The sequence below is a fragment of the Ranitomeya imitator genome, chromosome 2 (assembly GCF_032444005.1).
Source record: "Ranitomeya imitator isolate aRanImi1 chromosome 2, aRanImi1.pri, whole genome shotgun sequence".
NCBI classification, from domain to species: domain Eukaryota; kingdom Metazoa; phylum Chordata; class Amphibia; order Anura; family Dendrobatidae; genus Ranitomeya; species Ranitomeya imitator.
The window spans coordinates 584,471,260-584,487,033 of NC_091283.1; the positions used below are offsets into that span (position 1 = coordinate 584,471,260).

Below are 15,774 nucleotides of genomic sequence, written 5' to 3' on the forward strand. Positions count from 1 at the left end.
TTAAATCCATGCCACAGTGTTAAAAAAAAAGGCTTGTATAGTACTAAACTGTGCCTGTCCAGGGCCTAATACACAGTGCTTACATATTGCTAAACCATGCCTAACAAGTGCAATCAGCCCAGATACATAAAATATGGTGTCCACAGAGCCAGTTACCATGATTTTCCCATTCTCACACTAGAGAGTAAAATAAGTGCAAAACCCATAGAATATAACGTAAACTTGTTACATTCAAAAGTAGTGCTTGTTTTGGAGAGTCAATTTTTGTGTTTTAAACCCTTTCAAAGTAATAAAAACACACCACTGGAAGTTTGCTGAGTTAAATTTATTTATGATTAAAGCACATGTCATTTTGGACAATTTAGATTTTTCGGCAGAATTAATTAGCAAATTATAAAAGAACAGCTGTGGCTTATGCAGGTTTATCCACAAGCACCTTTAAAAAAATTAATTTACAGAGAAATTTTGATTCATTTAGGTTTATTATATTAATGTTAAGCTTAATATTTCATAAGATCATTCTGTTGATTCTCCATTATGAAATTTCTCATCATTTATTTATTTGCTCCAGTTACCACCATTTTTTAGAAAACTTATTATGACTCTTATGTTTTTTAAAGTCATCTCCACCTCCATAAGATCCCCATGCTCCAGAAAATCCCCCTCCATTTGCTATCTTCGTATATCCTAAGTTACCTCCACCAGACCCCCCTCCATGTTGTGAACTCTGTTGTTTTTCAGAATTACCATCAATAATTCCCCATCCCTGTATTTCATCTCCATATGTGCTAAAGAAAGATCCATCACTAACATAGCCCATGTTTTCTGCTTTTCCACCTGCGTTGCCATCAGAAAAACCTAAAATCATATGTCCTACCATCTGAGAGTCTACATTGTCATCAACTCCAGCAAATCCAATATTGCTTCCTACTATTATTTCTTCAGCTACATTTGAAATACTTTTAGAGCTCTCACTGGCTGCATCAACAACGTTACTAACTTCTTCAACACTAGAAGTACTTATCACGTTTTCACTTAACACATCTGTTATTACAAAGACAGTGTCCACAATTTCATTACTTGATTCATAGTCATTTTTATCAATTGCTTCAGAAAAACTTGTCAGATAATATTCCTCGTTAGTAGGTATATTAACAAATGCAATGCCATCAAGCAATATGTCACCTATACCATTGTCTTCTGCAGAATTGTTCACATCGCTAGTGTATTGTTCTGTTTCTTCTGTGAAAGAGCTTGTAACTGAAGATAAATCTTCCTCTCCAGAGATTATATCTATTTCAGTAGCTATTAAGTCATCTTTGTCTGCTTGATCAACGTTATCATCTTGTTCCATAGTTTCTGTTGTATAGACTTCATACAACTCTACTACTTCTACTTCTGAACCCTTGTGTACCACGTCCTCATCATCTTGTTCTGTGCTTTCTGTTGTATAGACTTCATACACCTCTACTACTTCTACTTCTGAACCCTTGTGTACCACGTCCTCATCATCTTGTTCCATAGTTTCTGTTATATAGTCTTCATAGAAATTTACTACTTCTATTTCTGAACCCTCGTCTACCACATCAAGGTCCACGTATGATGCATCAAAATCTGATAAATTTGCAATATCTTCTCCTTCTTCCTCATAATAACCAGAATCTACCGTGTCAGTGTCCATACCATATGAATCAGTATTATCCGAACCTTCTTCCATACCTAAATAATGATTTTCCATGTCATTGTTCACATCATTGTCGTTCTTATCGAAACCTTCTTCCATAATTAATTCATTATCTATAATTTCAACCACATCCATAATTAATTCTGTTGACATAATTTCAGAGTCAGGTTTAGCATCATTAAAATCTGCATTTTCATAAGTCATGGAGTTCTGCGTGTCTTCATTTCCTGATGCACCACCTCCGAGCGGAAGCATCTGAAGAATATCCGTGGGTAAAAGGTCTGAAAAGAAAGTTTTGCTAGGATTTAATATATGAAATGACTTAAACAGCATTTTCAAATTAGCATAAACTCAAAAAAAAAAATGCAAAGACAAACAAACAATTAAACTTACTGTAGGCGGCTGCAATAGGAACGTTAGCCACAGAGAGGGCAAGATCAAACACAGTACATACCTGTTTTATTAAGAAAAAAAAATATTTATTTTAGATTTGCTTCATAATGAATGAGTCATTCTGTTAATGTGCTATGATTAGATTTTGTATCCAGTGTGGGGCCCTGTCTGAACTAACGTGTATGCTTGTGTCTAGCTGGACGGCCAGTAAGCTTAGATGCGATCTATTTAAAGGGATCAGCCACATTCTCTTGTTAGAGCTGATAGGGGTGGCGCCGCATATTCATCACTGTAATGGGCGGCACCACGTGACCGCTCATACAGGAGAAGCTGCAGCGAGGACAGGACGCTGTGAGGGAGCCGGGTGAGTATTTTATTAACAGCGGGCGGGCGCACAGGGAGTGGGAGGGGGGTGGGGACAGGGATCTTTATTTTAAACAAAAAAGGATTTTTCATATCTTCTCTCCAGTGAACGCTGCTGGAGAGAAGATATGAATGGCGGCTTCAGCACCAGATGCAGGGGACAGCGCTTATCTCTAGCGCTGTCTCCTGCACGCTCCGTGTGGTCCTCAGTCGGCACACGGGAGGCACACGGATGCCACACGTGTGCCACACTGATGTGCCACATAAACGCACGGGCATACGGACACGGATAATTCCGGTACCGATTTTTCCGGTACCGGAATTATCTGGACGTGTGAGACTGGCCTAAAAGAGTGCATTCTTGCAACATTTGTTCATGCATTATTTATGTATTTTTACTTGCGTTTCTTCCCCAGTCATTTTAATGGATTAAAATCGTTACAAAAATGCTGAAAGAATTAATATGCTGCAGATTTGAAAAAAAAAAAAAAAAACGCCCAGCAGCTGGAAATAACCAAGGAAAAAAAACACACTGTGTGCCGGAGATCTTAGAAATCTCGTTGGTGTTGCTGGAACTTTAAAGCATTGTGTTTTTTCTGCAGTAAAAAACGCAACAAAAACAGTGGCAAGAGTGCAATATGTGAACAAGCCCTTACTCTTTTGATGGGATGGGAACAGCAGAATGATTCCATTTTGTCCAAAACATTTCTGTTTTGAGGATAAACCCAATTTTGTGGTTAATTGATCTACTGTATGTAAATGTGATCAGTTTTCAGAAGTGGGGTATTTAGTAGCGGGGGAATAGATCAAACCCAGCACGCTAATAGGTGGGCATCTTGAGATGCCAACACCATAGTAAAAGGAGTAAGGGTTTGTTCACACATTGCTCTTTTGCCACTCTTTTGTTGCATTTTTTTACTGCGAAAAAAAAAAACACAAAGCTTTACAGTTCCAGCAATACCAATGAGATTGCTAAAATCTCAGGCTTGAGATGCCAACATTATAGAAAAACAGTGTAGTCTGGCCTTGGATAAACTGGGGAAAAGATTCAGTTTTCTGCCCTGGTTCTGTCTAAATACCCAAGCCAGGCAGAGTGGCTTCTATGTACCCCTTGACAATCAGCAAATGGGGCCCAAAACCAACCTTCCGTTCCATAGCAGTGCCCCTCCATAATGTCAAGTTAACTATCTCAAATGCAAAATTATTGGATATTAGCTGATTTTCATGTACATGATCTGAAAGACCCCATTGTGAACTTAAATGGAAACACAAGTTGCTGTTTTTTACCATATTAATATTTTTTACTTACTAGGCTGGCCCCAAGTGAGTGCAACAAGGCTTCTGCCATTTCCAATCCCCTAGGATTAATGAATAAAATGTATATGAGCATATACTGTATATATAGTTGTACTACTTACTGTTATTACAAATAGTCAAATGTCTCACCAACCCTTTTTATATCTCATATTTAGGATTTATCTCTATGTTCAAGAGTGGACAGCTAATACATCAGTAAGTCAATGGAACATTTCTAGCACTATATCACCACAGTTTTCAAACGAAATGTATTTTTTATGATAAACATATCCCCCTTCATGATAAAAGAGTATTTAATCTATGTCCACGTGAAGTTTTTTTAAATAGGCTCTTTTTACACTTATTTTTTTTTTCTTCCCTCAAATTTCTCACTTGGAAGCACTCAAGATGTGGACCTCCAAAACAAGTCTAGGCTTACAGTGACATACAACTCTAATGACTGTCACTGTAATAAAAAAAAAAAACATACAAAGCATAGTTTGTGAAAGATTTATTTTTACTATATTAATCAACATAAGAAAGAGCACCGATCTCCACTTTCCTATACAGTGAATACACTGGATGCATGCACACACATTAGTGTGCTTAACTTATGCACTTTAAGGTTTACTTTGATATGTGTACAAAGCTTTAGGTATATGCAGCCTAATATAGTAGGTAGCTGTATAATTTGGATCAATATAACAATATAACTGCAGCTTGGAGTGACCTGATAATAATATTGTACAGCTTAAAAAAAAATCAATCTCCAACTTTATGCCCTATAGTGAGATATTTGTGGGCACTCCCAAGGTAACAAGCAAACAATTGTAGTATGCACTAATTAACGAGTACTTCCACAAAGAACAGTTTGGTGATATATGTTAAGGTACCTTCACACATAACGATATTGTTAACGATATCGTTGCTATTTGTGACGTAGCAACGATATCGTTAATGAAATCGTTATGTGTGACAGCGACCAACGATCAGGCCCCTGCTGGGAGATCGTTGGTCGCTGAATAAAGTCCAGAACTTTATTTGGTCGCTGGACTCCCTGGAGACATCGCTGGATCGGCGTGTGTGACACCGATCCAGCGATGTCTTCACTGGTAACCAGGGTAAACATCGGGTAACTAAGCGCAGGGCCGCGCTTAGTAACCCGATGTTTACCCTGGTTACCATGCTAAAAGTAAAAAAAAACAAACAGTACATACTTACCTACAGCTGTCTGTCCTCCAGCGCTGTGCTCTGCACTCCTCCTGTACTGGCTGTGAGCCGGAAAGCAGAGCGGTGACGTCACCGCTCTGCTTTCCGGCTCCCAGACAGTACAGGAGGAGAGCAGAGAAGCAGAGCGCAGCGCTGGAGGACAGACGGCTGTAGGTAAGTATGTACTGTTTGTTTTTTTTTACTTTTAGCATGGTAACCAGGGTAAACATCGGGTTACTAAGCGCGGCCCTGCGCTTAGTTACCCGATGTTTACCCTGGTTACCGGCATCGTTGGTCGCTGGAGAGCGGTCTGTGTGACAGCTCTCCAGCGACCAAACAGCGACGCTGCAGCGATTCGGATCGTTGTCGGTATCGCTGCAGCGTCGCTAAATGTGAAGGGGCCTTTAGTGCAGAATCAACAACCAACAACTGTGAAAAAAAGATCTTAATGAACCATGTGTGGGTTTTGAGTTTCAGATGCCAAATTACTTACGGTCCTTTCATTGTAATTCCGAGAATGATAGCATGACATTTGTCTACCACTAGCCCCGTTTCTTCCAGGAACAGATATACAGTAATATTAGCTTTAATAGAGAACAACAGCCTACAAAGAGATAATCATACCTTAGTATAAAAATACCAAAATAATGCAGAATATATTTATTCATTTCAGAAATTTTAGCAAATCACTCTATGCAGAAAAATATCAATTAGGAAATGTTGGATCATTTATATCACTATCTATATGATCATACACTGTATGTATATGTATATATATATATATATATATATATATACACACAAAAACTTACCCAGTAACCTCAGCTCCAGCATCAATACGAAATCCAAGTGATTTTTCTTCCATCGGAGTTAAAATACACCAAGGGAGAGAAAGTTTAAGGGTCCTGTAAGATAATCACAACAGGTTACATCACTTTTGTACAATCCTTTTGACAATAATTTTCTGATATAATATTAGCATGTGTACATGTATATATAATCTAAATTACCTATTTTAAAGATGACACATGAACTAATGTTATTATAGATAGATAGATAGATAGATAGATATGAGATAGATAGATATGATAGATACTGTAGATACTATAGATAGATAGATAGATAGATAGATAGATAGATAGATAGATAGATAGATAGATAGATAGATAGAAATAAAAAAAATGGAGGTAGCACACCATTCTCAGTGAAAAAGGAAGGAACTACTTTTATTAGCCCATCTCAGCAATGTTTCGGTTCATAAAGATGTGAACCTTTTTTTTGTTAAAAAAATCCAAAATTTGTATAAAAAAAAAGTTTTTGCGTTTGTCGTCATTTTCCAACATGAGTAACTTTCTGGGGCTGGGTGACGGTTTATTGTTTGCCACTTGAGCTGACGTTTTTATCGATACAATTAGATTTAATTCTGTAATTGCATTTAATTGCATTTTATTGCAATGCTGTGGCGACGAAAAAAGCATAATTCTGGAGTTTTGATATTTTTTCTTGTTATGCCTTTTATTAATTGGATTACCATATTTTTCAGACTATAAGACGCACTTTTTTCCAAAAAAACATTGGGGGAAAATGGGGGTGCATCTTATAGGCCGGATGCAATTACCAGGAGACATTTCTCAGGCTGATGAGCGGCAGTTTCACAGATTAGCCCCGGCACCACTGTAATTTGTGGAAATCACAGAGCCCCCACACATCTATCCCCGGCTGGTGCACGCACTTTTGTAGATGCTCTGTGGTGTGGGGGCTCCGCTGACATTTTGTGAAAGGCCGGATCCCCCGCTCTTCCATTGCTGTAATGAGTTGGTCTCCATAAAAATGGCTGCTGGAGGCATTTAACTGGCTAACAGCCAAGGGTGGATCTTGGATCCATCCATGACTATTAGAAGCACTGGATGTCTGATTAAATCAGCCATCAAGTGTCGGGAAAGATGCGGGCTCTGGTGCTGAGCCAGGGACATGGCAGGTGACTGATTTTTTTGTAATTTGCTTCTATGCTGATTTAGCACATGACGGCTACTGGCAGCCATTTTTCTCTGCCATAAAGAGCCCTCAAAAGCTTAAAAATAATTTGAAAATCCTTACACTTGCTTACCGTTTTCCTCTCTGGCCCCTCCACTATTTTCTGCATCTTCTGATCCCCTGCTGTTGGCATTGGATTCTCCGGGCCTCTTACACTGTCAGGTTTTCTGCCTATCATGATGTGCAGGAGTGTTTTGCACATGCATGAGGGAGGTCAAGGTGCATGCAGAGACATAATGACACTATGACCTTCTGTGCACCTGCGCAAAACGCATCCGGGACCCATGAAATCCGAAAGTCGTGAGTAAGCGGAGGGGCCAGAGAAGTAAGCAAGAAGGTGACTATATGGATTTTCCTATTTGTTTACACGGTAAATTTATTTTGCTCCTCACTCTGGAGAGACCCCATAGCATAATAAGATACATTAAATTCACAATTAATAATATCTCAGCAAATCGAATTTCCCAGGAAAAGAAAGTGCAAACAAGTAAATTCAAATTTTACCTGATCAAAATCTACTGTATTCAAGCATGAAATAAGATAACACAAGTCTTTAACCTCTTCACGACATATGACGTACATGTACGTCATTTGTCGTGTCCCTGCTTTCGATGTGGGCTCACACGCTGAGCCTGCATTTTTCCCGCACATGAAGACTGATTTAATCAGTCATCATGTGCCTTTAACAGCGGTGGGTGGAGCGTTGCTCCTCCCTTGGCTGTTAACCTGTTTAACCCTGCTATCAATCACTGACAGTGGGATTTAACATGCTCCACCCGGAAACTCATCGTTTATCCAGCATATCGGCGCCACTGTCACGTTACCATGGTGTGTCTATATGTTGTCCGAGCAGCCGGGGGTCTGCTGATGACCCCTGCACTTGTCATTACAATCTTCCTGTGAACCCTGGCTTGTGGCCGGTGTTCATGGAATATCATGATTTCTGCTATACACAGCAGTGCTGAAACCCTGCTATGCTTAACATAGTAGATCAGATAATCGCAGCTTCAAGTCTCCTAAGGGTATGTGTCCACCTTCAGGATGGCCGGCAGTTTAGTCGGAGCGGCAAACCAGCTCTGCGCTAAGCTCCGCCCCCTTCTTGGACGCGATGATGCCGGATGTGTTCATAGCACACATCCGTGATCATCGCACCCCATGCATAGGGCCCTGTGTTATACCTTGCGGCGGCACAGCGTCGCCCCAAGGTATACAGACATGCTGCGATCTTAAAAGACGCGCCGCATGTCCGGAGTCGCAGGTCCGCCGCGTGCGTGTTACCACACATAGTGGAGACGGGATTTCATTAAATCCCCTCCACTATGCTGTAACATCTGAATGCTGCGTGTTTGACGCTGCGTCTCTATGCAGCGTCAAACACGCAGCGTTTCCTGCACGTGGAAACATACCCTAAGAGGACTATTAAATAAAGAAAAAAGTGGAAAAAGCGTTTTATAGAATAAAAAAATGAAAAGTTCGAATCACCCCCCTTTTGCCTCATAGAAAATAAAACAATTAAAAAAAGCACATATTTTATATAGCTGCATTCAGAAATGTCTGATCTATCAAAATATAAAAACATTTAGGGTATGTGCACACATTGCGGATTTGGCTGCGGATTTTTCCACGTGGATTCTACAGAATCCGCATGTAAAATGACCTGCGTTTTACCTGCAGATTCCCTGCGGATTTTGTGCAGATTCTGTGTGGATTTCACCTGCATTTTTACACTTGTTGATTCCTATAATGGAATAGTTGTGAAACGCTGTGGAATCCGCAGAAAGAATTGACATGCTGCGGAAAATATACCGCTGCTTTTCTGCGTGGAATTTTCTGCAGCATGTGCACAGTGGATTTGCTTTTCCATAGGTTTACATGGTGCTGTACACCTCATGGAAAACTGCTGCAAATCAGCAGCGGCCAAATCCGCTGCGGATCCCTTAGTCCAATTGCTAAACGGCATAATAAGAAAAAAAAATGACAGAATTATGTTTTTTTGGCTGCTGCCATAAAATGCAAAAAGAGGCTATCAAAACATTGTATCTACCCCTAATTGCTATCAATAAAAACGTCAGCTGAGGATGTAAAAAAAGAGCCCTCATCCAGTCCCATATCCCATATTGGAAAATGATGACAAAAGCAAAGCATTTTTATATGCAAATGTATGCATTTTTTCTACACCAAAACAAAACTATATATATATATACATATGTATGTATATATATATATATATATATATATATATATATATATATATATATATATATGTATACACACATGTTTGGTATCTTTGTACTCCAGCTGACCAGGAAAATCATATATCATATTGCCAGGTTTGTTTTACCATATTGCTAGGTTTAATTTTACCATATTGTGAACATGGTAGTTTCAAAAATCTGAAAAAATGTTATGGAATTGTACTTTTTTTTTTTGCAATTTTACTGCACTTGTAATTTTTGCCCTGTTTTCCAGTACACTATGTGGTAAAATCACTTTCGTCATTCTAAAGTAAAACTCGTCCCACAAAACACAAGCCCTCATATGGCTATTTGATGGAAATATAGAAAAGTTATGACTCTTGGAAGCAGTGGAGTAAAAAAACAAAAATGGAAAATGGCGTGGGGGTGAAGGGGTTAAGCTGGTTGTGGTGCAATAAATACAAGAATTATATATAGATTAAAAAGGAAAACATATCTGGAAAAAAATTCCAAGAAAAAGGAATTGCTATAGAAACGCTTTGAAAACACGTAGAAAAAAAATGGACCATACATATTTTACACAGTGTTTTTCATGCCAAAAAACACGTCCTTTGTGCAGAAATATCTGCTTCAAATACTTAAAATGTGCACATACCCTTACCACACAGTTAGATGACTCATAGCCATGTATGTTGAGGTCACTTTGATATTACTAAGGCCTCTTTCACATGCCCATACTTAAACACATAAAAAATTTGTGTGTCTGTTTTTACCAAATCTTCTCCTATCCTTTGCAATGTTAAACACGGACTGTACATGGATGTCATCCATGTGCTGCTGGATGTGTCTCATAAACTTTTATTGGCCCTTGTCTTTTGCATGGACACATAGTTTGCGAAAAATAACTGGCATGTAGATTATAATGGGTCTGTGAACAAAAAAATGCATACAATACGTGCATGAGGACCTTAGTGGTATACATGTTTTCAGGGCAATCGATGCACTTGCAATTTGTTGCAAATAACAATTTTGCAAAAAAAATCACCACAGTGACATATTGCATTATATTACATGGACAAGGTATTGAAGAGGTCTATGTGTCACACAAATTCTCGCTATATGCTGAGGAAAGACATAGGAGAGGGAAAAATCCTAGCAATACAGGTCCTGGACTGGGACCAGCTCAGCTGTGTCTGAGCAGTCAGGGTTTACGTTATTATTTTAACACCAGGATAAGGCTATGGATTTTGTATTTATGGTTTTGTTTTTTCTGAGCTGTGCAACCTGTGACACAAAAGTGACAAAGATAGACGTTTAATGCACCACTCCAGCATTTTTTTAAGGCTCCACATAGAAGCCTCTAGAGAAAAAAAGGCAACAAAACTACTCAGTTCAGCAGCGTCTGCAGTGGGCGCAGTTTTCATGAAATCGCTTCTGATTTACGTGGATGTTTAAACAGAGCGAACTTTCTGTGCAAAAAATATGCAGCATTTACTATGCATTTGAACATGGCCTAAATGCGCAGGCGTGTACTACGGAGGACAGAGAATGAACTTCAATCCAATATTGCAGCCAGCATGCAGCCAGCGGGTAAGGAAAGGGTGAATCAAACACCCAAAAACCCCGCCTCCATGGCTGAAGATTGTTCCCTCCAAATTCAGGTGACAGTGTCCCTTTAAAAGAGGGATTCATCATTATGTTTTTTTTTTCTTGTGGATATTCAGGGAAGGGATTATTTTCATCTACTGTCCTCACCCATTACCTATATAATGGTTATGATACAAAGTAAATGGTGTGCTGAGTGCTTTAACCCCATTGGACGTACTATCCCGTCGAGGTGACCTGGGACTTAATTCTCAGGGACGGGATAGTACGTCCAGCATGATCAGCTGCGCTCACGGCCGGGTGTCAGCTGACTATCGCAGCTGACTATCGCAGCTGACATCCAGCACTATGTGCCAGGACACGCTCCTGGCACATTAACCCCCGGAACAATGCAATCAAACATGATCAGTGTTCCGGCGGCACAGGACAACATCGTGCAGGGAGGGGGCTCACTGCATGCTTCCCTGAGACTGTCGGAGCAACGCGATGTGATTGTGTTGCTCTGAGGGTCTCCTACCTCCTTCTCCCTGCAGGCCCTGGATCCAAAATGGCCGCGGGGCTGCATCCGGGTCCTGCAGGGAGGTGGCTTACCAGCTCCTGCTCAGGGCAGGCGCTGGTAAGCCAGGAGCACTGCCTGTCAGATTGCTGATCTGACACAGTGCTGTGCAAAGTGTCAAATCAGCGAGCTGACGCTACAGTATGATGTCCCCCCCGGGACAATGTAAAAAAAAAAAAAAATTAAAATATTCACGTGTATACAAAAAAAAATTATTGTTCCAATAAATATATTTCTTTATCTAAATAAAAAAAAAACAATAAAAGTACACATATTTAGTATCGCCGCGTCCGTAACGACCTGACCTATAAGACCGTCCCACTAGTTAACCCTTCAGTGAACACTGTCACAAAAAAAACGAGGCAAAAAACGCTTTATTATCATACCGCCAAATAAATTGGAATAACACGATAAAAAATAAATAAAAAATAAATATATAAATATCCATGGTACCGCTGAAAACGTCATCTTGTCCCGCAAAAAGCGAGCTGCCATATAGCGTCATCAGCGAAAAAATAAAAGTTATAGTCCTCAGAATAAAGCGATGCAAAAATAATAATTTTTTCTACAAAATAGTTTTTATCGTATAAAAGCGCCAAAACATAAAAAAGGATATAAATGAGATATCGCCGTAATCGTACTGACCCGAAGAATAAAACTGCATTGTCAATTTAACCAAACACAGGACGGTATAAACGCAACCTCGACCCCCCCCCCCCCCCCAAATGAAATTCATGAATAGCTGGTTCTTGGTAATTCTGCCTCACAAAAATCGGAATAAAAAGCAATCAAATAATGTCACGGGCCCGAAAATGGTACCAATAAAAACATCAACTCGTCCCGCAAAAAACAGGACCTCACATGACTCTGTGGACCAAAATATGGAAAAATTATAGCTCTCAAAATGTGGAGATGCAAAAACTATTTTTTTTACAATAAAAAAGCATCTTTTAGTGTGTGACGGCTGCCAATCATAAAAATCAGCTAAAATACCTGCTATTAAAGTAAATCAATCCCCCCATTATCACCCCCTTAGTTGGGGAAAAATAATAAAATTAAAAAAAATGTATTTATTTCCATTTTCCCGTTAGGGATGGGGCTAGGGTTAGGGTTTGGATTACATTTACAGTTGGGATTAGGGTTAGGGGTGTGTTTGGATTAGGGTTTCAGTTATGATTGGGGGTTTCCACTGTTTAGGCACATCAGGGACTCTCCAAACGCGACATGGCGTCCAATCTCAATTCCAGCCAATTCTGCGTTGAAAAAATAAAACAGTGCTCCTTCCCTTCCGAGCTCTGCCATGCGCCCAAACAGGAGTTTACCCCAACATATGGGGTATCAGCATACTCAGGACAAATTGCACAACAACTTTTGCGGTCCAATTTCTCCTGTTACCCTTGGGAAAATACAAAACTGAGGGCTAAAAAATATTTTTTGTGGAAAAAAAAAAGATTTTTTATTTTCACGACTCTGCGTTATAAACTTCTGTGAAGCACTTGGTGGGTCAAAGTGCTTACTACACATCTAGATAAGTTCCTTAGGGGGTCTAATTTCCAAAATGGTTTCACTTGTGGGGGGTTTCAATGTTTAGGCACATCAGGGGCTCTCCAAACGCAACAAGGCATCCCATCTCAATTCCAGTCAATTTTGCATTGAAAAGTCAAATGGTGCTCCTTCTCTTCCGAGCTCTGCCATGCGCTCAAACAGTGGTTTATCCCCACATATTGGGTATCAGCGTACTCAGAACAAATTGCACAACAACTTTTGGGGTCCAATTTTTCCTTTTACTTTGAGTAAAATAAAACAAATTGGAGCTGAAGTAAATTTTTTGTGAAAAAAAGTTAAATGTTCATTTTTATTTAAAAATTCCCAAAATCCTGTGAAACACCTGAACTTGTCACATGGACATGTGTCACATGGACCCGTAGAAGTGCCTGTGCGCGAAATGGCCGTCGTCCTCTCCTGTCACTCCCCCGCTCCCTCGTATACTCCTGCCGATGCCGCATCATGTTTGTGAAGGCTTAAGTGCTAAATAAAGGACATTTTTAGCTGAAGACAGATGGTGAGTGCCGCATTTCTTTCTTATACCTGCCTTATAAGACTCCCTGATAGCTGCATTGCTGTTTGTACGCCGCTGTGCAAACCAACTGCTTTTTTAAAAGCAAAAATCCTGTTGCTCCTTTCTGCACAGTTATCTTGTTTATTTATCCAGACTTTTGTGTGCAGCAGTCCTTTTTATTGCTGCCATACTTGTCCTGAGATCATTGTAGGGAGATTGAAATTGTACTACAGCCCTTGTATTTTTTGATATATCTTCCAGCCACGTTCTGCCACTTACATTGTGTAGTGTAATACACTGGGCCTGTGTTTTGGTGCAGTCTCCCCCCCAAAAAAAAGGGAGATTTAAATTCTCCACAAGTTTATTTACACCTTCTACCTTGTCTCACAGTACCATATAATGGTTGTTATTTTGGTTAGATTTTTCCAAAAATGAGGAAGTCTGGTGGAAGAGGCCGTGGGCGGTCGTTGCCAGCTGGTACTGATGGTGGTGGTGGAGCATCTGGTGGTGGTGGGAAAAGCAGAATAGCACAAAAGGCTCGAGGTGTTGAGCCAACGTCATCGTCTGGCTACATAAGGCCTCGAAGGCTCTCTTATCTGGGAGTAGGCAAACAGCTTTTAAAGCCGGAGCAGCAGGAAAAAGTTTTGGCTTTCCTTGCTGACTCAGCCTCTAGCTCTTTCGCCTCCCCTTCATAAAGTTCTAAATATAAAAGCAGCGAGTCGTCAGTGGATGCTCCCGGTCAGGAACAAGTTGCTTCCTTGTGTCCTTTATCCAAACCAAAAATGAAGGATGTGGCAGGCGACACTACAGTTTACTCCATGGAGCTCTTTACACATACCGTACCTGGGTTAGAGAGGGAAATTGTTAACAGCCCATTACAAGATGAATCGGACATGGAGTGCACAGATGTACAGCCACATCTAGATTATTATGTTCCATTGACTCAGATCACTACATTGCCCTCGCAGTGTACTGAGCCAGAATCTGACCCTGATGAGACTATGGTGCCCTGTCCAGCACGCTATAGCACCTTACACGGTGACACAGAGGAAGGTGCACATGACATTGAAGAGAAGGTGATAGATGACCCAGTTGTTGACCTAGATTGGCAGCCATTGGGGGAAGAGGGTGCTGCTGTCAGTTGCTCAGAAGTGGAGGAGGATGATCCGCAGCAGCCATCTACATTGCAACAGCTTTCATCTGGCAGGCCCGTATCTGGCCAAAAACGTTTGTCAAAACCAAAAACAGTTTTAGGACAGCGTGGCCATCCGGTGAAAGTAGCACAGCGTGCAATGCCTGAAAAGGTATTCGATAGTAGGAAGAGTGCAGTGTAGGAATTTTTTAACCAAGATCCGAATGATCAGTGCAAAGTTATCTGTAAGAAATGCTCAACGACCTTTAGCAGAGGGAAGAATCTCCTAAATTTAAATACAACGTGCATGCTTAGACATTTAACCAGCATGCACTTGCAAGCCTGGACTAACTACCAAACGTCCCGTATTGTTGGTACACATGCTCAGAATGAAGGTAGTCAGCAATGCTACATTGCTTCCCTCACTGTAAGCCCGCCGGTTAGGACACCACCAACAGCAAATGTGGAGGTATCATCGCAAGGCCAAAGCAGTCAGGGAATCAAAAGGTTCTTAGTAGGAAACACTGTATGTACACCAACATCAAGAATACCATCACCAACCCTCTCTCAATCTGCCATGTCCACCACCCCCCCGCTAGTTCCATCATATGCAGCTCTCCAGTCCAGCTCACTCTACAAGAGACTCTCATTAGGAAAAAAAAGTACTCATCCTGTCATCCATGTACACAGGGTTTGAACGCCCACATTGCTAGACTAATCTCGTTAGAGATGATGCCCTACCGGTTGGTTGAAAGCAAAGCTTTCAAAGCCCCAATGGCCTATGCAGTACCACGCTATGACCTACCCAGTTGACACTTCTTTGCGGGAAAAGCCATCCCAGCCCTCCACCAGCATGTCAAAGACTGCATTGTCCATGCACTGAGGCAATCAGTCAGTAAAAAGGTGCACCTCACAACAGATGTATGGACCAGTAGGCATAGCCAGGGACATTACGTGTCCATCACGGCGCACTGGGTTAATGTGGTGGATGCAGGGTCCACAGTGGACAGCCATAGTGGGACAGTTCTGCCTTGCCCACGGTCTAGGAAACAGTTGGCTGTAGGCGTCTCGACACCCCTCCTCCTCCTCCAGAAGCAAAAGCTCGTCAACAGAGCGCAGTCGCACAACCACTCCATCCGCAGCTGCCAGTGTTGCACACGAGGTGTCCCATTATGGAACAGCTAGTGGTAAGCGTCAGCAGGCTGTGCTAAAAATGAAGTGTTTGGGTGACAACAGACACACCGCGGA

The 15,774-nt window shown here is 40.9% G+C and overlaps 1 protein-coding gene across 1 annotated transcript in view; it reads right to left on the reverse strand.

Annotated features, from left to right (window-relative positions):
• Positions 1–304: 304 nt before the first annotated feature.
• LOC138665090 (uncharacterized) overlaps positions 305–15,774 on the reverse strand; it is a 35,440-nt gene continuing 19,970 nt past the window's right edge. The window contains exons 4-8 of the mRNA XM_069752264.1: positions 5,758–5,850; positions 5,439–5,549; positions 3,750–3,798; positions 2,078–2,138; positions 305–1,965 (exon numbers count right to left, since the gene is read on the reverse strand). Coding sequence (XP_069608365.1) covers positions 572–1,965; positions 2,078–2,138; positions 3,750–3,798; positions 5,439–5,549; positions 5,758–5,850 — 1,708 coding nt within the window. The 3' untranslated portion in view covers positions 305–571. The remainder of the gene's footprint in view (positions 1,966–2,077; positions 2,139–3,749; positions 3,799–5,438; positions 5,550–5,757; positions 5,851–15,774) is intronic.